Source organism: Stomoxys calcitrans, chromosome 4 (genome assembly GCF_963082655.1).
Source record: "Stomoxys calcitrans chromosome 4, idStoCalc2.1, whole genome shotgun sequence".
Classification (NCBI taxonomy): domain Eukaryota; kingdom Metazoa; phylum Arthropoda; class Insecta; order Diptera; family Muscidae; genus Stomoxys; species Stomoxys calcitrans.
In genome coordinates this window covers 68,407,392-68,431,039 of record NC_081555.1, presented here as the reverse complement: position 1 = coordinate 68,431,039, position 23,648 = coordinate 68,407,392, and the positions used below count along the sequence as shown (strand labels likewise).

Genomic DNA, 23,648 nt, shown 5'->3' with positions numbered 1-23,648 from the left:
ATTCGGATTTCGCATTGAAACTACACGCCCATTGAGAGCACAATCACACTCGCTATACAACAAGTCATTTTCTTACGCAAAATAAACGCGATCGCCAAATTTCTAATTGTAACTGAGAGTTTGTTAGTTTAGTGATGTTGCTCACATGTATGTATTTACTCTGGGTGGAAATAATAAAGTGTTTGGGGATGCATAAATAAGAACAAGCAACTCAATCAATCTATACGAAACAAAAAGGTTTGTGAAAGAATGTGTTGAATATGAATGTTGGTGTTGAAGAATTTTGTGTCTGCAATGACAACAACATTATTGTGATAAATGTGGAAGATGCTGGCAAAGTCTTTTCGAAAATTGTGATTATTTAACTTATACCAATGAAAATACTAAAAAATCTAATTATATTATATAACAAATAAAAGCTGCAATCGATCCTTTTTAAATAGTTTTTTTGTTTATTAATTTCGAAGGAGTGGGTTTTGGTGGACAACATATATGAATTTGTATGCACCCATGCACGTAAGCAGCTGATACATTGATTGGTGCCATATTAATTTTTTTATGAAAAGCTGAGTATTCTGTTCATTCTACAAAATCAAATTATTGTTATAAATAAATGCGGAATTTGACTCTTTTTAAATTGTTTTGTGTTTTATATTTATTAATTGTGAAGAGGTGAGTTTTGGTGGAAATAAAACACATACATGAATTTCAAGACGACCTAAACACTCACATTTGTGTGTACACATGCACGTAAGCAGCTGATAAATTGTTTGATGCCATATTTGTAAATGGCAACATTTTAGCGAAAGAACCCAAAAAAAATCAAATGTGGTAATCTTGTCAAACCACCGAAAGAACGTTTTTCGGAAATTTTTCCACAAATAAGAACGTAGTACCAGCCTTAAACGATTTTCGTTAAAACACTACTGAATTCCACTACTGGGTAAGTGATCTAAACTTCTTTGGTGAACCCCAAGGCGGATTTAAAAAGGTGGTTTCAGGCGAACAGCTGTAAGATGTCAGGTTTTTATATGCATTCTCCTTGTTGTCACCTGCTTTCTCGCATATTCTCTGCTCATGTACGCACACGTATACATACACGCCCACAAATTTCTTTGTGTGTTTTGGAAACAGGGTGATCAGCTTGATGGCGGATTGCACCATACGATTTATGGTTGTTGTGCAAATGAGACCACTTTTAATTGTTTCGCCATGGGTGAACCCTGGTCAAATATATTGTAGGAAAATTGGACAACCTTTTTTGCAGTGTGAACAGCAAAATATGTAGATATCGGAAGAACCATAAGAATACAGAAGGTGGCAACATTAAAATCAAAAATTAATGTTTATGTTACCAGAAAAATAGATCTTTATTTTAAATTTCGTTTTTTATTAAACGGTTTCAATTAGTTGGAGCAGAATGTCGGCAAAGCCAGCAGTTTTGATAATAGAACCATTTTATGGCGGTAGTCATAAACAGTTGATTGACACATTGATCGAATGTAAGTTTTAATTATTTTGTGTGTGGTGTGTGTGCAAAGAAATTTCTGTAGACATCCTACCTTGACTTTCACTGTTTTTCCATCCATATGTAGGTTTAAATGTGAGTGACTATGAAATTTTCAGTCTTCCAGCCAAAAAGTGGCATTGGAGAGCTCGGACAGGAGCTTTGTATTTTTCCCAAACGATTCCGCAGAACCACGAATACAAAATCCTATTTAGCTCCTCCGTACTGAACTTGGCTGAATTGCTGGGTTGTCGTCCGGATTTGAATGTATGCAAAAAAGTCTTATATTTTCATGAAAATCAGTTAGTCTATCCCGTGCGAGAGGTTAAAGAAAGGGACTGTCAGTATGGCCTTAACCAGATAATGACTTGGTAATTGAAAATCAGTATACCATACGTATATGAAATCGGCCGGCCGGTTCTTTGAACCTAATTCGTATGCTGTTTGCAAACTGGATGTACTGGATCTAATTTTTCTCAATTTTTCAGCCTTGCAGCAGACTATGTCATATTTAACTCCAATTTCAATCGCACATCCTTTTTGGACAACATAACGCCGTTCCTTAATATTCAACCAGATTTGAAACTGAAACACTTGCGTGAGAAAATTGAAAAAAAATGTGAAGTGTTGTACTTTCCCATCAAATTCCATGCCTTTCCCAACAAGCGCCTTATTGTCGGTGGTGATGTACAAATGAATTCCCTTACGACAGAGAATGCCAATGATTGCCTACATTTGATATGGCCGCATCGTTGGGAGCACGATAAGAATCCAAAATTATTGGTTGAAGTGTTGTTGGAATTGAATAAGCGTCAAGTGGATTTTAAAGTGACTATATGTGGAGAAACGTATCACACGTCGCCTGAAGCGTTTGAGGGTCTGCAAGAAAAGCTAGGTTCAAAGTTGGTGAATTTTGGGTTTCTTTCACGGGATAAATATGTGAAAACGCTTCTGGACGGCGACGTAGTCATATCGACAGCTGGACATGAATTTTATGGAGTCGCAATGTAAGTAGATTTTTGTTAAGATATGCATACCAACTAAATGACAACCTAAACACAAATTGCCTACATTTGGTAGAGAACAATTTAGTGTAGAGTTTGACATCCCCGCCTGAGCTTAAATCGTTGCGAAAACACAAGCAATTTTCGAAAATTTGCAGTTCACACTAATGCTGTCGAAAGAGTTTGCCTTTCATTGGGTTAAAACTTGAATCGGGCAATACTCATTGATAGGTGGCGGTCCCCACGCTATTTCTTAGTAGAATATTCAAGGGCGAATTTGTTTGCTGATATGATAAATGAGTTTTATGTGGATGGTTCTTTAATTTAAATTTAATATTGATTAATTAATGAAAGTAATAAAGCTTCTCAACGAAATGTTTTGTCGCTTATATTTAGCTTAAAAAAGGATTTAGGTTTCTTTGTCTGTTTTTACATACAACAAGATGACATTGGTCTTATAATTACAGTATGTGAGATATCAATGAAATTTAACACATTCAACAAAGTTTAGTACATTAAATAAAGTATGGTAAACATAATTAATTAACAAATAATTTTCAACAATATAAACATTATTTAAGACATTAATATTAAGATTATTCAAAGATTTTTCAGCAAAACCTTTTTAAATAAATTTGCGAGGCATAACCAATAGTATTCTGCGGGGTGTTCTTCCAAACTGCAGCTTTTGGTACAGGAGTTTTTGACATTTTTCATAAATGATTTTATGCAATAGGTAAAGATTTTTTATGTTAATAAAATCGCCAAATATCATATTGCATATGCTTTCTTCATAGGCCGAACAGCTCTCCTATCAATTTAGACCATGAACGTATCTTATTATTGTATTGCATAGCAGAGTACAGGCAGTAACAAAATTTTGGCCAATGTGTTTTGACGCAAACAATTGTTTGGTACAGTGGCCTTTGAATACCAAATAATTTTCCAGTAGTCGCATCCAGTGTTGCCACTCATGAATATTATTTCCTATTACAACAACCAATCCTAAGGCAGCCGGTCGTGCGTACCGGATTGACTCGATGGAGTACTTCATGGGCAAGGGCTGCCGCCACTGCTACAACAACAGCAACAATCCCTGCAAACAATCCCAACACTGCTACAATCCCATGGCAGCCGGTTGTACGTACCGGATTGACCCGATGAATTCCTTCATCGGCAAGGGCTGCCGCCTCAGTGTACCACACACTGCTACTACAACAACAACAGCAACAACATTATTTCCTACCAAAATTTGAGAAAAATCCTACCAAACGCGACCAAAACCTACCGAATGTTCTACAAGCCAATACTGCGGTATATGTTTTTATACCCACCACCGAGTAGTTGGTCATTTTGCCATTCCATTTGGAACACATCAAACTATACATTTTCAGTGCTGCAAGGTACTAGATCGTCGTTATTCATATAGGATCTAGACGTGTCCGTCCGTCTGTTTTTTGAACTCACTCTACAGCCTTACATGGCCTATATCTTGATATCGCTTTTTTACCGATCTTCCGATAAGAATTCCTGAGTTCGTAAAGTATTTTTGCCCCGATTTCAATGAACAACCGTGTCGACTTTGGATAAAGCGATCTCCCGGTTTAAGTGGTTGGGCCCAGAAGTGAGCCTCAACCACCTATTTTCGATCTCCAGATCAGACCATATTTGTATGCATCTACCACGTAGCCCTGCCATATTGACTCACAAAAGCCGCAGTTACAATGAAAATCAGAACATACGCCCTTTTTTCTGAAATTTGAAGCAGTGAGAACCCGAATAACAGTATTTGGCCCTTCGACATATAAGGTTTTGTTCTGCACTCTTAAAAATACAAAGAAACGACAAGTGAATTAATTTTAAGTTATCCCCGGCGATTTTTTCAGTAATTCACTTGGTATTCATATGTTAGAAAAACCTATCAAAATTGAGGTTTGGTAATAATAGCTTTGATTCCAAAAAAATTTGTCCCGTTCAAAAATGAAATATTTATATGAAAACTGCCTGAACTATTTAACTTTCTACTAGAATATTACTAGGACTTTGCCTTTTTGCTTACCATCTAAATTTGAAGGTGGTAAATACTTTCTTCCTTTAAAAAAATTAAGAAAAAGTGATCTGTTATTGATGTCCAAATTTACTTCAGTTTTACATTCTTTTTGCACAACAAATTAACTTTTGTTATAACCTTTTGTGACAATCAGAACAGATACTGAAAATCTTTGAATTCATTTAGAAAGGACCATTTTTCTCGGTGTGGGCGTCATTTTAAGGTGGTATGAAAAACAATTTTTCAATTTTTGATGGTGAAATAAAATCGAGATTTAATCAACCATTTTTGATTTCTCTTTTTGAAGGCTGGAGGCAACATACTGCGGCTGCATGCCCATAGCACCGAACAAATTGGTCTATCCTGAGTTATACCCTAAAGAGAATCTGTACAACACTTCCAATCAACTTATTAAGATGCTTTACAATTGGTGCCGTAATCCTTCATTATTTCGTAAACAACGAGAAAAATTCTTTGAATATTTCACCTTTGATCGTTATTCAGCACAACATTTAGTTCCCAAATTCCTGGAAAAATTCCGAGTTTAACTGAGCAAACGAAAAAGAAACTACATATACAACGCCATAGTGCAATAGTTCGAATTTAGAGTGTAAGTCTGATGCGTAACTATTTTACACATGCATGCGTAAAAGTAGAGTAGGAGAGACACACCCAAAGGAGAAAAATTGCATGTGTAGACATATATTTTTTGGTAAAAGTAACATTTAATAGAGCCGAAACTAAACACCAATCCAAAATATCAAAAAACGAAAAAAAATTAAAGACCACTTTTTAAGACAACAAAGCGACACAGACATAGCCGAATAAATTTGTTAGAGAACTGTAATAGCAAATTTTACAATATGTACTATATAATAATTTGTTCTAAAGACCATATAATTGTTATTTTTTTAACTCACAAAATTAACATTATAGTAGAACACAAAATGTGTAGTCTTCTTACGGAGCAGTAATTAAGCTTGTAGTTTTTATTTGTATATTTTATATTTTTTATACCGCGTTGTTTTTATAAATGTCCCCACTTTTTTCAATCGTTTGGAAATTCCCTTAACTTACTTGTTAAGTTGTTTTTGTTTACAAAATTTATAAATAAGTTAATTGTTTATAAAGAAAAGAACTATAAAAATATATTAACTAGAGTATACATAAACAACAACTTTGTGTTTAAAAGTGATTTTCTTTGAATTTTGGAGGGGCACTGTAAGGTTCATTGACATGATTTCGATATTCCTCATCATCGTCGTGACATTCACGGTAACATGGGGCACAGAAAAGTTCACCTTCACAGCCAATACAACGAAGAACAGCGTCCTCATTACAAATATTGCACCAGGGTAGTTCTTCGGTTTTGACCCCAACTGGTGGAGGGGGAACACTACTTGCCAACTCGCTTTCTAATGTGTTTGCTGCTTCGGATAAACGAGCTTCCGCCAAATACTACAAATAGAATTTTTTTTTTTTTTTAATTAAATTTTTTTTTAATTAATTTTTTTTTTTAATTAAATAAATTTAGTGTTTTTCGCCAAAAATATGTTTTAATAAATGGTGACCTAGATTAACGTAATGTTAACCCGGGCGATCTTAGTCTTTGGAATACATTGCATATAAAAGGTAAGTAAGTAGTACGTTCCATATTTGATTTAACTATATATATATATATATATATATATATATATATATATATATATATATATATATATATATATATATATATACAATATATATATATATATATATATATACATATATATATATATATAACCAAAAATTTATATCCCCACTATTTTTTTTGTACAATGCATACGAATAAGATAACCAAAGATATTACTTAGGTGTGCTGGAGGGGTTTCACCTGTATTTTAAATGATATTAATCCATTGAGTACCAGGCCTAATTATCCTCGGATGATTAGACAGATTGTGTTATGCTGACTCGACTTCGTGTTAAGAAGGCAATGTTTAATATGAAACATTTACTATGCTGCTAGAAGGAGTCAGTTAAATATTTCTAGGATTGTGCGGCTAATGGACGATTAATTTGTAGTAAGGGTATACCGGAGATATAATGCACTGACCGACGGTTTTAAACGATTCAGCATTCAGCGGAAACCTCTTGCAACACTGTCTTTAAATTAAATAAAGCTTATTTTTTTTTATTTTGAGTTTATTCTTGGCTTAATGCACTTAAGGTAAGGCAAGGGATTTCATTTTGTTATGCAAGATTATGTGTTTTGTTTTCTTTTTAATTTTTTCTCCGTTTTGATCCATTTACTTTAAAGATATCTCTTTTTGAACTCTTGCTATATTGTTATTAAGAAGAAATATTCCAATATTTTCATTGAGTAGTGTTTTGATTTGCAATAATGTTTTCTTATTGTACGTATTTATGTTTAAAATCAAATGTTTCATTATTGAATAGTTTTTAATCTTATGTTAAAAATAATGTATTCATAGTGCTATTTTAATGGACCTGGTGGCTTTTTATTACATTTGTTGAATAAATGAATGAATCGTACACTACCTACAAGATTTTCCTTTTTTAATTATTTGATGATTTTATGGAACATAAGAAGTAAACGGAATTTAAGGAAATCATCAAATGGACAACCTAGGAAACGCTGTACTCAATTCGAAATGTGGTCACGCCTATTAACATTATAAACAAATCAAGCAAAGCATTCACGATCCGCTTAATCGACGCTATATGATTAAATTTAGTACCGGACAAAAATCTCAAGGCCATACATTACTTGGTACAGCAAAAGGGTATGAGCAAGGCATTTCCTCACAGTAGTATGTAAGATATTAGAAGCATAAATTCTTCTCAATGAACTCCACATTCTACAAGAAACCAAATCAATATGAGGTTTAAATGTGAGTCTCGAATCGAGGACAATACCAAGACATTTAAGTTGATGAACCTATTCAAATTGAACACCGTTCAAATCAAAGATGTTATGGTCATTGGATCCAAACATAAAAGCCTTGGTCTTGGATGTATCAACTGTAAGGTGATTAACCGAAGTCCAATGCAATATCTGTCCAAGGGAATCGGTTATTCTAGCTTCCAGCCAACCCGATGAACAACGATAACCACCAAACAGAAGAAAAACATCATAAGCGTAATAAAGGTTTGTAGGCGACAATATCAACAGCTTGTTTAATGTCGTTGACATACAGAATAAACAAAAGGCGACCAAGAGCAGATCCTTGGGGAACTCCATATGTTTAAGAAAGCATGGATGATGTTAAACCGTTGGACATTACAAATCGAGTTCTTCCTCTCAGATAAGAAAAAATAAGCTTGGATGCTTGTTCTTATTAATTTCCTCTCTCACTGCAGTCTTAAAAGCAGATATGTCGTATTGAAGCCCTTACGGAAGGCATATTGATCTTCACAAATCTGTGAAGAATGTGCCTCAAGAATTTTTTTCTTAAGAAGACGATATAGCAAGGAGAACAGAAATCATTAGGATTACGAGCCAATATTTTTTTCAAAATCGGCATCACCCGAGCAACTTTCCAAGCAGATGGAAATTCAGATCTCATCAAGATACAGTAAAAAAAGTCCAACAATATATCAGAAATATACGTACAAATTATCTTAATGAAACGTATAGATATGTTATCTATGTCAACTTCTTTCTTTTCTTCTTTAATTGGCTATGAGAGAACATTTGTACCACTAGCCGAATATGCCAACAGATTTCGATTTGACCTTGTATGTATAAACAACCTCGTCTTAAATTGACATACCTTTTTCGGAAATATTGAACTGCAACCTAATTAGCTGTTTACCGAGGATCCGATTCATAGAGTTATAATTTTTTACTCATGGTGGATCAGAAGAATGTGATTCTACCATGTTTTTACTATATTCTATATATAAATGGTGCGTATGTTATTCAAACTTGCCACCTTCTCTTCTATATAATAAATAAATAACTTAAAACTTATTTACGATATGATATTTCCAGTAAAATGCTTTATATCACCTTTTGTTTTTTGCTAATATCAATATTAGCCAATTACGGGCACGGTATAACAATGAGCATCACACAGGCTGGAACTTTGAGCTCCATTCTGTGAGGTGTTCTTTGTTATCACGAGAGGCTTCAATCCCATCGCAGTCCTTCATCGGCAAGGGCTGCCGTCTCAGTGTACAACACACTGCTACAACGTGTTCACAGTTTGCGGATAGTGGAATGCTTCATACGGAGCAGCTGCAACTGCAGTCGCGGACAATCAGCGGTGTCGAGTGGAGAGTTTCGGTGAGTGGCCGGCTCTTGCTTAAATACTGAGTGTCTATGATGCTCGATGCGACAAGGCGAGTTTTTGGCGCCTTTAAATAATCAATGGCCATCATGTTTCCGCGGCGATCGGTCTTATAGACCGGAACAAGCCTATAAGAGCTTGAGGAGGATCGCCACCTCTACATTCAGATGTGGCTACTACAACAAAAGCAACTTACCTTCTGCATAATGTCTTTTAGAAGTATTTCATCGTCTATTTCATTATCACTGGGTGTATTTGTGTCCGGTGATATATATCCTTTGAGTCTTGTTTCACCGCCTATTGCTGGTGCTCCATCTACTGGTACATCTCTTAAAGCCCTTAACCGCTTCTCTATATCAGATATTGCATCGTTCCGTTCAGTTTCCACACGACGGTCTAAATTTGCCTCCCCCATAAATTGTTCTAATAAATCTTTCATTTTCTCTTGATCTGTCCGTTGATCTACATTAAGAAGTAAATCTTTTTTGGAGTAATCTTTATACGGTATGCCATTTAAATTCGCCAATCTAGAACGCATTTCTTCATCCGAGGGCAATTGTTGGGCCAAATTACCATCTATTTTTAATTTTTGTAAACGTTTTAAAATCGCAGTATCCAGATTTTCTGTTATGTCAGAATTTTCGCCACTGGAATGTGTAGAAGTATTCATTTGAGGAGATATTGGGGCTAGGACATCTCCAGTTAATGCTGCTGCTGATGGTTCCACTTCAAGTAGGGTATTGATATCAGTTCTAATAATATTCTCATTACATTTTCCCTTGTTCGCTTTAGTTACTATAGTTCCGGGTAAGGCTTCCACATCAATGACCTTTTCTGCAGCCTGTAACTTGGACAGTTTATCATAGCATATTAAGCATACATTTAGTATTTTATTATTGTGTTTTGGAACAGCTATCGGGCGTTTAAGACACTTTGCGCAGTAGGAGTAGCCACAATTAGGACATCCATACTGTAAGGTGAAAAATTATAAGACGATGAACCAATTTTGTAAATTCTTATTTGAAACGGAAATCGAGTAAAAGGTCAAGGTACCAGACAAGGCACACTGATAAATTTTAAAAAGAAAATGTACCAACTGTTAGCGCTTATACCTCTTTGGTGAATAGTCCATATTTCTTTGTGCACCCATAGCAGGACATGATTTTTTCTTTTTCATGTACTTTTTTTTTGTTAATTGTTAATTGGATTGTTTATTGTTGTATTGAAGTTGCCAATTCTGACATATATATCAGCTGATATCCATCAATGATGCCAAATACTTGTTTTAACTTTTGTTCAACTGTAACAGCGATGCGTTAGGCTTTAAAACGTAAACAAACTTAAGCACATCGAATGGTGGTTGTCATGGCTCTAAAACAAGATTTGGCTTGTTTTTTAACAGTCTAGCGGATTCGTTGTTTTTGATGTATTCCTAAAGTTTGATATTTTAAGCATAATTTTGCATCTGTGAGCCCTTAAATAATTATATTCATCGATTAAATTAATCCACTTATATGTGCACTTTTTATAGATTTTGGTGGTTCTATCCCAATGAATACAACGCCATCTATGCGTTCAAAATTATCCCAAATCGACTTTTGTAAATGTTGTATCTTATTGCATTCTAGGTCTTTGTAATTGTTTTGTACTTTAACGTTGGCAGCACTGACACACATCCGAAACATAGATAAATTACATATATATAAAAAATTTGAACTTCGCACAAAGACTTGTTGGTGGCGCTTAGGAATATAGATCAATGAGAATTTTCCAAGAACATGCCACAAGCAGAATTCTGCTCTCAATAAATGGCATGCAGTTTGCATCGTCTGCATGTTCGAAATATGCATTATGTCCTTTCCCATAAAGGAAACTATGGCATAATACACAAGAAGGGGCTTAAAACCATTTAAGTCATCCGGACCTGATGGAATATTTCCGGCGTTAAAACAAAATGAGGTCGAGTATCACTATTTTCACCACGTGCCTAGGAATTGCATATAATCCGAACGCCTGGCAGGAGGCAAGGGTGATGTTTATTACCAAGTTATACGACACCAAAGGCCTACGGGCCTATAAGCCTTACGTCCTTTCTACTCAAAACCATGGAACGCATTGTGGATACCATGATAAAGAGCGAGCAGGAGCGAAATGCTTAAGTACAAACTTAGGTCGGTAGAGACTGCCCTGCACGAGGTTGTGCATAAAATAGAAGAATCCTTCGATGGCAAGACGGACACATTGACATCGAGGGGGCGTTTAATAATGTGCGGACCGACACATTGATCCAATCCTTAGACCAGTACCGGGTCCTTAAAAACTGGATACCCCATATACTAAGGAACAGGTGGATAAATTGTGTGTCGCATGGCATAAATATAAAGGAGAAAGTAGCACAGGGCACGGCACAGGGGGTCATCTAATCGCCACTCCTATGGGTGACCACCATAAATGACCTATTACGGATACTGACTGAGGAGGGATTTGAACCCGTCTGCTATGCAGACGATGTTATAATACTTCTCAGGGGTAAGGATCCGAACTAGCTATGCAGAAGGGCCGAAAGGGTCTTGCATATTACATATGAATGGGCTAGGCCCAGGGGTCTCAGTGTTAACCCAGAGAAGACTGAAATGTGCCTGTTCACGAGGAAAACGAAATTGGGCCAATTTGACGCAACACGTTTCCTCAACAAAATGATTTCTATTTTTGACAAGGTCAAATACTTAGAAGTGATCTTGGATAGGAAACTTAATGGGAAGTGTCACATTCAGGAGCGTACTGAGAAGGCTCACTTATGTTGGGCACTATGTAGAGGAGCCGTAGGCTCGAAATGGGGCCTGAATCCGAGGATAGTCCACTGGTTCTAGGTAAGGGTGATTAGACCAATACTTACTTACGCCTCAGTAGTTTGGTGGACTGCATTTGTACAACAACCACATATCGTATAGTGCAATCCGCCATTTGCCCATCAAGCTGATCGTCGTTTTCCAACACACCCAAATTTGTGTGCGTATGTGTAAACGTGTGCATGCATGAGCGGAGAATATGCGAGAAAGAAGATAACAACAAATGCTAACAAAAATCATCTGACATCTTAATACCGTCAAATCAGGCCTGCTTTTAACTGCAGTTTGCGTGAGACCACCTTATTGAATCCGCTTTACACAACAACAATAATCTACCTCCAACGAAACAACCTTGATTGTCAAATGCCGAAATTCAAATATCAAAGTGAGTTTAGTAATAAACGTTGTTTTACAATTTATCTACTTCAAATGTGTGTTTTATTTGTATTTTCATTATTATAACACTGTTTTTTTGCTTATGTGTGGAATATAGGATCAAATAAAACATCGTCGTAAGATCTTAGAACAAAATCACAGCTGTGTTAACAAGCGTTCAGGATTCGCTAATAGAAGGTTAGGTTACTTACGAAAATATAAAGTGGATAGGCCTCATGAACATCATTAAGGATGTCAAATCTGCCGATTGAAAATTTCATCAAAAAGGAGAAAACGTAAACAAAGAATGAATGTAAAAAGAGAACAAGTTGACATCATCAATGCCAAGTATTGCCAAAAATTAAAAAAAAAATTGTATTTCGGCTGATCGCTTGGCTTACCTTATTCAGTGATTTTGACATTTCGATTTATTGCAAAATCAAAACAAAAACGAAGAAAATAAGAAATAGTACTCAGCTGTACACAGAAAAAATATAGACCTAAATTTGGCCGATTAAACATGGTATTGCCTTATAAAAAACCTTTTAAACAAGGTGTTAATTGTTTTAATTATTTTTGACATTGAAATCCGATTTTTTTTGGTAAAGAAGGCATACGTTGAACGTATTATTAATTGTATGATTTAAATTGTTATTTAATTATTTAATAATACAAATTGTGAGTATCTATATCTGCGATCTGTTGTGTCGTCTTTCATACATATATAATGCGAAGAAGTGCGAATGAGCCAAATATATGTCTAGTTTCTTTCATATACGGATACATAGTGGAGTGGGTAGACAAGAAAATCAAGAAAAATAAAAAGTGTGGTTTTTATTTATCCCAGCCGAAACGGGATAACTATGAGCACCACACAGGCTGGTACTTTGAGCTCCGACTTGTGTGGTGTCCATCGTTATCACAGAAAGCTTAGCTGAAAGCTACCGGGCGCGTCCACAGGTTGCGGATGGTGAAAAGCTCCGTTTTTATGCGGAGTAGCTGCAAATGCGGCCGCGGGCAGTCAGCGATTTTCGAGAGGAGTCTCAGTGAAAAGTCAGGTGGCACTGGCTCTTAATTAAATACTGAGTGCCAATGATACTGGGGATGACATGGCGAGTTATTGTCGTCTTCAAATAACCAATGACCAACATCAGCGTCTGTTCCCAGGTTAGGGGCGGCTGGAGCAAGCGACTCGTCACAACGAGGGATACGTGCAATCCCACAAAACCCATTCGGTTGGGGCTGATTTTTATTTAGTCGTAGATTGAAACACCTTGTCTCCAGCTTTACTCCGGTGGATGAGAGGCTACCCACAATCATAAAAGCCAAGTTATTCATCATCAGCCTTATATGTGCTCAAGCCCCGACCAAAGACAATGAAGAGCGGACCAAGGACATTTTCTACGAGCGCCTAGAGAGAAAATATGACCGCTGCCCCGCCACTGATATTAAAATCGTTCTGGGATATTTTAATGCGAAGATATTGAAGGAAGACATTTTTGGTCTAACAGTCGGAAAATTTAGCCTCCACGAGATAACGTCCAGTAATGGGCTGAGGCTGATAGATTTCGCCGCGGCAAAAAACATGGTAGTTAGTAGCACCAGATTTCAGTATAAAAATATACAAAACACTAGGAACCGTGGAGCGAATATAGATTCCTATCATTACCTTGTTGCAGCAAAGGTTCGCACCTGACGAGGAAAGTACGATCTAACACTGCACGGAAGCTGGACATTGAAAAGCTGCAAGCACAACAGATGGCATCGGCATACTCCAATCGACTGACCCAACTGCTTGATGAAAGCACTCCTTGTTCCGATAATATAATGGCGCAGTGGCAAACTATTGCCCGAAATCCGTACTTGGGTACCAAATGCCCCCTCCAAGGACCCCATGGAACGACCAAGAGTGTCGAGATACTACTGAAGCCAAGAATGCGGCATATAGAGCAACCCTGCAATCAGTATTAACGCGCCAGATGAAGAAGAGGTATCGGGAGAAAAGGAGAGAGGGAAACGTCTATTCTGCAGAAAGAAAAAGGAAATGGAAAGACGTGAGTGTGAGCAAATTGAGATGTGCAGGAGTCAGAATTAAGTCCGGAAATTCTACCAAAGAATTAAACATCAAAACGATGGCTTTGGTGCTGGCTCATCCTCTTGCAGAGACAAAGAAGGAAATCTGATACTGACACAGATAACATGCTGACGATATGAAAAGAACATTTTACCCAACTGCTAGTGTCCGACGTTGGCGGGGAAGAGGATACCGTAGAACCAATCAATGATGATGGTATAGAATGTTTACCTCTTAGCCAGAGCGAGGTCTAAGTAGCAGCGACCCGACTTAAGAACAGCAAGGCAGCAGGAGCCGACGCGTTACTCGCTGATCTATTTAAGACCGGAGGTGACACGCTGATAAGGCGTATGCATCAGCTTATCTGCGCAATCTGGCTAGAAGAACGCATACCTGATGATTGGAACTTCAGCATACTATGTCCCGTACACAATAAAGGAGACAAGACGAAATGTGCAAACTATAGAGGAATAAGTCTCCTCCCCATCCCATACAAGATACTCTCGAGCGTAGTGTGTGAAAGATCAAAACCTATAGTCAATGAGAAAATTGGGCTCTATCAATGCGGCTTTAGACCTGGTAAATGCACCCTGGACCAGATATTCACACTGCTCCAAATCCTGGAAAAGATCCGAGAAGGAAAAATCAACACCTCCATCTCTTTATTGACTACAAAGCCGCCTTAGAAACCCCTTTAGGTTCAAAGGTATTTCGAGCCATGTCTGAGTTTGGTATCCCTGCAAAATTAATTAGACTCTGCAGGATGACACTTGCTGATGCGCGTTCCTCAGTAAGAATAGGAAAGAATCTCTCCGAAGCATTTAATACCAAACCAGGTTTCTGACAAGAAGACAGCCTATCGTGTGATCTTTTTAATATCCTGTTAGAGGAGATTATACTAGATGCAGATGTGAATAGATATGGCACACTAATCACAAGAGAACACATGCTACTCGCCTATGCCGACGCCATCGACATCATAGGTCGGTCACCGGAAGTAATAACTGCTGCTTTGAAAGAATCGAAAGAGAGTCAGTGCAAATGGGTATGGCAGTAAATGGAGATAAGACGAAATGGATGGTTTCAACTCCCAGAACGCCTTGTACAAACGAGCAGATAAAGAAAATGGAAAAAGTTAGGAACCACAACTTTGAGATAGTCAGTAACTTTATCTACCTCGGCACCGCCGTTACCGAAACGAATGACACCAGTTTTGAGATTAAGCGAAGAATAATACTGGCAAACAGCTGCTACTTTGGACTAAGTAAGCAGTATAGAAACAAGGCCACCTCTCGACAGACGAAGATTACACTATACAAGGCACTGATACTACCCGTGTTGTTATATGGTTTTGAAGCATGGGTACTTTTGAATGCAGATGGAGAATATAGGCGACGTATGAACCACGAGCTGTATGACAACGATAACATAGGTACACGCATCAATATACAAAGGCTGCGTTGGCTAGGTAATGTTTTAGAATGGATGAAGAAGCTCCAACAAAGAAGTCTTTTGAAGGCAAACATGGTGGTAGACGCAAACCGGGAAGACCAAAAGCCCGATGGAAAGATCAAGTGGTGGGGGACACCTCGAAACTTGGTATCAGGGATTTTAAAATGAGCGCAGAAGATCGAGGCGCTTGGAACGCTTTACTACGTTCGGTTAATGGAACAAATATTGTCAAAGCCAACTAAAGTAAAGTTTTTATTTATTTCTTAATAAAATAAAATAGCTTATAAAAAATTATTGTTAACTAAAAACAAGTAAAAGCGTGCTAAGTTCGGCCGGGCCGAATCTTATATACCCTCCACCATGGATCGCATTTGTCGAGTTCTTTTCCCGGGATCTCTTCTTAGGTAAAAAAGGACATAAGAAAAGATTTGCTCTGCTATTAGAGCGATATCAAGATATGGTTCGGTTTGACCACAATTATATTATATGTTGGAGACCTGTGTAAAATGTCAGCCAATTCGAATAAGAATTGCACCCTTTGGGGGCTCAAGAAGTAAAATAGAGAGATCGATTTATATGGGAGCTGTATCGGGCTATAGACCGATTCAGACCACAATAAACACGTATGTTGAAGGTCATGAGAGGATCCGTCGTACAAAATTTCAGGCATATCTGATATTAATTGCGACCTCTAGAAGCTCAAGAAGTCAAGATCCCAGATCGGTTTATATGGCAGCTATATCAGGTTATGAACCGATTTGAACCATACTTTGCACACTTGTTGGATATCATAACAAAATACTTTGTGCAAAAATTCATTCAAATCGGATAAGAATTGCGCCCTCTAGAGACTCAAGAAGTCAAGACCCAAGATCGGTTTATATGGCAGCTATAGCAAAATATGGACCGATATGGCCCATTTACAATACCAACCGACCTACACTAATAAGAAGTATTTGTGCAAAATTTCAAGCGGCTAGCTTTACTCCTTCGGAAGATAGCGTGCTTTCGACAGACAGACGGACGGACGGACGGACGGACATGGCTAGATCGACATAAAATGTCGCAACGATCAAGAATATATATACTTTATGGGGTCTCAGACGAATATTTCGAGTAGTTACATACAGAATGACGAAATTAGTATACCTCCCATCCTATGGTGGAGGGTATAACAATATATTTTAAAAAGTGTTATGCTGAAAAAGTGTAAGGAAGACAAAATAGGATGTGAACATATGGAATAGATACATTCCAAACAAAAGAAATTTAAGAATGTGGAAGAAGGTAGACGTGGTATTTATAAATATTATTTTATTTTAATATGTTATTATCTCTATACACAGGGAGAATTTTCCTTCATAAATGTAATGATCGGGTTTCAAAGCCTTCTGTTCACAAATATTTGTGCCAATTGTAGTGAGAATCGGTTTACAAATGATGATACGGATGTAATATACCAAAAATATGAACAGTTAACACCCTTTTCTCCAAATCATTTTGATGTGACAAAAACTCGAAGACAATTACAGGAAAGATGATTTAGGGGCTATTTATCATTTATTTTCACCAGAGAAAAGCGTTTGCTATTCATAAACATAAATGCATGATCAAGGATAAGAATAGTGCTGTTGTCACCATTTGTAAACCCACTTTCGCCTCAAAATTTTAGACTTTCAATATCACCATCGACTTTTTTTAAAATTTCATCGATAACTGTTCGACCCCAGCTTGCCTTTTTTTAGCTATATAGTGAATTAAAAGTCCATACTCGTTATAGGCCATAAGTTACCTCCTTCTTTACCACTCAAGAATGTAGCTCGACCCATTTTGCTACATTAGGATGTCTTTTAACTGATTTTTGCTTTGCGTTTTGCGAACGTTCTTCAATTACTCTCAATGAAAAACTAATAAAATCGTAGGATGTGTTATTCAAATGACCCAAATATTCTACCCGAATTAGTGACTTTGTTATACCCATCACCGAAGGATGGGAGTATATTCATTTTCTCATTCCGTTTGCAAGACATCGAAATATCCATTTCCGACCCTATAAAGTATATATATTCTTGATCGTCGTAAAAATCTAAGACGATCTAGCCATGTATGTCCGTCTGTCTGTTGAAATCACGCTACAGTCTTTAAAAATAAAAATATTGATCTGAAACTTTACACAGATTTTTTTCTTGTCCATAAGCAGGTTAAGTTCAAAGATGGGCTATATTGGCCTATATCTTGATTTAGCTCCATATAGACTGATCCGCCGATTTAAGGTCTTAGGCCCATAAAAGCCACATTTAATACCCGAAGACAGAGTGGGCCTGGGGGTTTACATTGAGAACCCAGGGACTGAGATCTGTTTTAGACTGCCTGACCATAATACAGTCCTGCAGGCGGAGATCCGGGCGATCATGGAATGCGTGAAGTGGTGTGGTGCTAACGCGAGGATGTCGAGTGTGAACATCTTTACGGACAGTGAAATTGCCATAAGGGCAATAACAACCAGGACGGTAAGGTCACGAACAGTCTTGCAGTGTAAGAAGGAGATTAACGCCTTCTCTGAGGATGGCAAAATCCGCATCGTTTGGGAGCCGGGCCATAACAGAGTAAGAGGAAATGAAAGGGCAGACGTTTTGGCGGTGAAGGCCAGAGGACTGCCGTCAAAAAACTTGGTTAACCCGAAGCCTTTCGGGTCGACGCAGTCCGAGTTAAGGGACGAATGTGCATGCAACATTGTGGAACAGCGAAACGGCGAAAATCCTATGGGGGGATTCAGATCGTGAGAAGACGGAAGACTGAAGGAAGTGAGAAGCAGGTCAGTATAGCTATTGGTATCATAACAGGACACATAGGACTACGAGCTCACTTATGTAAAATCGGTGCGGCAAGTTATAGCGTATGTAGGGCATGCGGGGAAGATGAGACGTTGGAGCATTTCCTTTATCATTGCCCGGCTTTCGCGTCTAACAGATACCGGCACTTAGGTGGAGACACAATACCAGACATGAACCAACTTAATTGAAAACATTTAAGAATTTTGTAAGTAGCACGGAATTCCTAACTTAAAATTTTCTTTTTAGAGGTTATTTTATAGTTTTTAGAGCGCACAACAAGCCGATTACAGGCTTAGTTGTATGTCCATAGTCGCATGGGGTGGATTAATATCTGCACCATCTTTTCAACCTAACCTACTCTCTTAAAAAAATTTGCAATCAAAAGTACGCGAACGACTTACGGTGGAAATTTGTAAAACAGCTGATTTTTGTTTTGGTTGGTTTTTTATTTGCTTGCTTGGAAAACCGTTTTTTTTACATAGATAAACGTCAATTTATTGACCCGAGAGTGAAAAGACTAGAAGGGGAGCCATTCGTATATCCGTGCCGCTGGACAGCCATCACAAATTACCGTGCCATCCCATGGCAGCCGGTTGTACATACCTCATTGGCCCGATGGAGTCTTTCATCGGTTCGATGGAGCCTTTCAGTGTAAAACACACTGCTACAACAACAACAACCGTGCACGAAGCTACGAATGTCATCCGCGGCTCCAAGTCGCGCAAATCGCTGGTTCCAGACAGAATATCTACACTGATACTGAACAATCTGGATCTGCCGGGACTCGATTAACTAACAACTGTCCTCAGCCTATCTGAACACTATTATAGTACCCGATGTTTGGAAGATGGGCAGTCTGATCCCGCTATTGAAACCTGAAAAGGACACTAGTAAGGGGGAGTCGCACAGGCCGATCTCCCTTCTCTCGTCAGTAGCCAAGAGGCATTAGGGACTACTCCTGCCGCTCCTCTCGTTGGACAATTTCCATTCGCCGAGCATCAGCATGCATTTCGAAGGATGCATGCCATCACCGTATACAAATATACACTTGTTGTGCTGACAAAGATACCTTGGACTAACCATCTAATGCTTTAGGATATTGTGGCTAAATAAATTGCTACGACCACTGATGTGAGGCGAAGGGAGCTTTCTACGTGGTGGAGGCCACCGTTGTGCAGAAGTTAGCATGTCCGCCTATGACGCTGAACGCCTGGGTTCGAATCCTGGCGAGACCATCTGAAAAATTTTCAGAGGTGGTTTTCCCCTGCTAATGCTGGCAATATTTGTGAGGTACTATGCCATGTAAAACTTCTCTCCGAAGAGGTGTCGCACTGCGGCACGCCGTTCGGACTCGGCTATAAAAAGGAGGCCCCTTATCATTGAGCTTAAAACTTGAATCGGACTGCATTCATTGATGTGTGAGAAGTTTGCCCCTGTTCCTTTGTGGAGTGTTCATGGGCAAAATTTGCAATTTACATGTGGCGGCTACGGACACTTTGTTATCTTTGAAGATATCTGTATCCGTTTACAAATGGCAGAGTAGTTTGCACTTTTTTTTTCTAATCCCACTGTGCGCCACTTGTTTAGCTGCCCAGCTACACCCACTCAATCCCATGGCAGCATCTTTCCTTCTTAACAAACCCAAAGGAACGGTGTTGGTTTCATCGTTGCTCTCCGATGAGGTTGATTCCATTAAAACACTTAAGAAACCGATAATTGCCTTTTCCTTGGTGTCTGGAAGGATACAATGCTTAATTTGTCAAGATTTCCCAAATAATTCCGCCAATTTTGCACTTACCTTCTAATGTAGAACAACCGACTTGAGGTACAATTACAACTTCATTTGTCGAGTTTTCTGTACCTGAACACCAGCTGCTGCCATGAATCTTCATTAAAAGTAAATATAAATGAAAGAAATTTAATAATTATCAATAAACAATATTTATATTTTTTAGTCACCTCTGACTTTTTGATCCAGTTTGCCGTTAGCTTTTGTATTTTCATGTAAAGGCTGCTTTTCATAAAACAGCTGACCTTTACAAAACATCTGTTCAAAGTTGCAAATTTCTGCTGGCAAAAAAAGTCCCAGCAGAAATTTGCAGGTTCTCTTATTTGTAACTGTCAAAATTTGCTCTCTCTCGCGCTCACTTCTGCTGGCAAATAAAGTACGCGAACGACTTTCAGTAAAAATTTATGCAATTTTGCACAAATTTTTGAGTTCCCGAACACAGCTAATATCTCAGCGGTGGTAGGCATAATTATTTCATAATTTTTCTAAATCTTATTTTCATAGACAATTTCCCAAAGTTTTATTTGATTTGATGGAACTATCCATCACATGACAATCAAAAATATTAAATTTATTCTTGATATATTAAATCAATATCTCAACGGTGGTAGGCATAATTATTTAATTATTTTTTCTAAATCTTATTTTCATAGACAATTTCCTCAAGTTTTATTTGATTTGATGGAACTATCCAGCACATAACAAAATTAAGAAATTCTGAATTTTTCACACTGCGTTAATTATATTAGATTTTTTTGGCAATTAGAGCTGGCATTATTATAATAATAGAGGCTTAATTAGTTTTTATTTTAGCAAGTTGGTGCACGTGTGCCCCCTTATAAATTTAAACTAATCCGATATTGTGCCCGGGGAGCCTTTCGTCAGCAATTCAGCCTACGTTCATTTGTATTCATTTTAAAGCCATTAATAAGCATTGAGTTTTCTTTATTGTTTTATTATTGCAGTCTCCTGCACTGGTGTCCATTCACTTCACAATAGGCGAACTTTACTTGTTTGATGTGATTCAATTGAGATTGATAGGTATGATATTGAATTCGTTACGAGTTGGCAGTTACAGCATATGAATTCAATGTTCGATTTGTATGTAACGTGCTTGATTTTGTGGTTAAAATGTAACATACACCTTTTTGAAACATTTAAATATCACCGACATTTTATGCGGGAAGGGAAATAATGCCAATAGTGCTCCTACTAATTAAGTTAATAAAATCTTTATGTAGTACTAAAGTCAAACGTGAAACCTTACACTTTAATTTGGCATTTTTGCTTCGTTTTATAGTACTTGTCACTTACAAGATCTTCGATGGCTTTGCTCACAGCCAAGGCGGATTTAAAAAGGTGCTCTCACGCGAACAGCTGTAAGCAGCCGGCCGGGTTTGACGGTATTAAGGTGTCAGATTTTTGTTTGCATTCTCTTTGCTGTTATCTTCTTTTTCGCATATTCTCTGCTCATGTACGCACACGTTTACACACACGCACACAAATGTCTTTGTGTGGCTTGGCAAAACGTCGATCAGCTTGATGGCCGATTGCACCATGTGATTTGTGGTTGTTATTCATATTGTTTCAAAATATGTGGTTCATATTTTAATATTCTTAGACCCATATGTATAAAGAGTTGTCGCTGAGTGGCACTCCATTCGGATACTAAAAGGGGGTCCCATTTAGCTTAAAGAAGAATCGGGCGGCACTCAATGATATGCAAGAAGTCTTCTGCCTGTTCCTTAATGGAATATTCGTTGTCAATTTCTCAAAAATACTTGGCGCTACGTTTGGCAGCATTTACTCCACAGGAGTATGAATAAATCCATTAGTCGCTTTTCAGCAGCCGTCCCAACCACCAAGAAAAGCGGCCGCCACCCTGAAATGTCGATTAGATCTTCAAGTTCTAGCTCCATAAAAGTAGGATTTTAGATAAAGCGGCGTGTCATGCAGACAACCACAGCATTTATGACGACAAAGGAGATGCAATCTTCTATACTACACACTAAAGTATTCTGCCCAAGAACGATCCGGTAGATTCAGCTACCTTAACTCCTTTTGGCGAGGGAAAATGTCAACATGCAGGATGAGTGCCCAATTCCTGGCACCGGATAGCTGTGAGCACCACACTGTCCGGAATATTGAGCTCCGATTTGTGTGGTGTTCATTGTTGTCATGAGAAGCTTGGCTGCGAGCTACCGGTTGCGTCCACAGGTTGCGGATAGTGGAAAGCTCCATACGGAGTAGCTGCAACGGCAGTAGCGGACAATCATCGGTATCGAGCGGATTTTGTTCGATGGAGAAATTTATTCCCAGGGAGTTTTCAGAATTGGGCTGATAGATAAAGAATTTGAAGTTCGCAACTAGACTGGTTGGTGGCACTTGTGAACATAGATACATGAGAGTTATCTAAGAACATGCCGCAAGCAGACCTCTAGAACTCTGCTCTCAATGGCATGTAGCAGGCACAATGCACGTGTATAGGGTTTCTGGAGTCTTAGCATCTTTCTGCTCTTTTTGGTGTAAATTAGCTTTTTTTAATTTTTTCGGCAGTATTGCTTGCATTGAAGAAAAATAAAATATTTTTTCTCGCGGGGTACACTATCTGTCAACGAGTATTCACAACGTTCAGCTGTGTGTGTGCATTCTATACAATAGCCATAACACACACAAACAACGAGAAATGGCAAAATCAGAGTTGCACGAAACACTGATATTGACAGATAGATAGTGTGTTTGGTTTTTTGTAGTTTCCTGTCTATAAATTAATTTATCTTGCTTCCTAGCATTCTAAATCAGTAGTGGGCATTGCACATCATTGTGCATGCGTGCACGAGAACATACCCTTCAACCATTTTGTATTGCGCGAGTCACTAAATTGGCATACAAAGAAGTTGAAAACAATCGCAGGAGATATCGCTTTATGTCTAATTAGTGAAGCTAAATAGAGACTAAAAATGTTTAAAATCTCGATTATTTGTCTTATGACATGTCAAATTTTGCATTGTTTGGGTTGCACGAATGAAACTAAAAATGGCAATCACATTTCAAAATAACACATGTTATTCGATTAGAGCGCACACAAGAAATAAGCTGTTGGTGTTGTCAGTCGGATGAAAACGAACCCAAATTGTTGGACGCAAAAAAAGTTTACATAAAATTAAAAAAGATGGTTTAGTATTTTGTAAGTTTTGGTAAGTTGTGGTAGGAGTTTGATATCGAAGTTTTGGGCCCACAATCACAAGGGACTTCAAACCTGCTCGGAAGAATCTTGCCGATTGAACAAAATCTGGGTTTTAAATGAAAGGGTTTTAGGAGTACAGTAAAATTTAACAAGTGGCGGAAAGTCCGCTTAATACCTAAGTCGGCATGTGGTCCAATAATGGCAATAAGATATTCAAATGAAGGGTGTATGG

General features: G+C 37.9%; 2 protein-coding genes across 4 annotated transcripts; one reads left to right on the top strand and one right to left on the bottom strand.

Moving 5' to 3' along the window:
- The first annotated feature begins 1,206 nt into the window (after positions 1–1,206).
- LOC106086812 (glycosyltransferase-like domain-containing protein 1-like) lies at positions 1,207–5,427 on the top strand. Of its 3 annotated transcripts, XR_001221172.2 has the most exons (5): positions 1,208–1,502; positions 1,596–1,878; positions 1,996–2,514; positions 3,118–3,247; positions 3,309–4,959. XR_001221172.2 is itself a non-coding variant. In XM_013251625.2 (4 exons), the coding sequence occupies exons 1-4, from the start codon at positions 1,421–1,423 to the stop codon at positions 3,164–3,166; spliced, it is 933 nt and encodes a 310-aa protein (XP_013107079.2). In that variant the 5' UTR covers positions 1,207–1,420; the 3' UTR covers positions 3,167–4,959. The 3 variants fall into 3 exon arrangements, 2 of the variants coding, with proteins under 2 accessions (XP_013107079.2, XP_013107078.2); XM_013251625.2 differs by having other exon boundaries at positions 1,207–1,502; positions 3,118–4,959; XM_013251624.2 differs by lacking the exon at positions 3,118–3,247 and having other exon boundaries at positions 1,244–1,502; positions 4,869–5,427.
- Positions 5,428–5,513: 86 nt separating this feature from the next.
- On the bottom strand, positions 5,514–10,102 carry LOC106086813 (abscission/NoCut checkpoint regulator). Its single transcript, XM_013251626.2, has 3 exons — positions 9,969–10,102; positions 9,053–9,826; positions 5,514–6,019 (listed from the first exon to the last, which is right to left on the bottom strand). The coding sequence occupies exons 1-3, from the start codon at positions 10,014–10,016 to the stop codon at positions 5,747–5,749; spliced, it is 1,095 nt and encodes a 364-aa protein (XP_013107080.2). The 5' UTR covers positions 10,017–10,102; the 3' UTR covers positions 5,514–5,746.
- Positions 10,103–23,648: the final 13,546 nt, after the last annotated feature.

What these genes read in the sequence shown, in the direction of transcription:
- LOC106086813 (XM_013251626.2), bottom strand. Translation starts at nt 10,016, where the DNA reads ATGTCCTGCTATGGGTGCACAAAGAAATATGGACTATTCACCAAAGAG. An exon ending in ATGGACTATTCACCAAAGAG is followed by an intron (nt 9,827 to 9,968) that starts GTATAAGCGCTA and finishes TTCACCTTACAG; the next exon opens with TATGGATGTCCTAATTGTGG. An exon ending in TAAAAGACATTATGCAGAAG is followed by an intron (nt 6,020 to 9,052) that starts GTAAGTTGCTTT and finishes TTCTATTTGTAG; the next exon opens with TATTTGGCGGAAGCTCGTTT.
- LOC106086812 (XM_013251624.2), top strand. Translation starts at nt 1,421, where the DNA reads ATGTCGGCAAAGCCAGCAGTTTTGATAATAGAACCATTTTATGGCGGT. An exon ending in GATTGACACATTGATCGAAT is followed by an intron (nt 1,503 to 1,595) that starts GTAAGTTTTAAT and finishes ATCCATATGTAG; the next exon opens with GTTTAAATGTGAGTGACTAT. An exon ending in CTTAACCAGATAATGACTTG is followed by an intron (nt 1,879 to 1,995) that starts GTAATTGAAAAT and finishes TCAATTTTTCAG; the next exon opens with CCTTGCAGCAGACTATGTCA.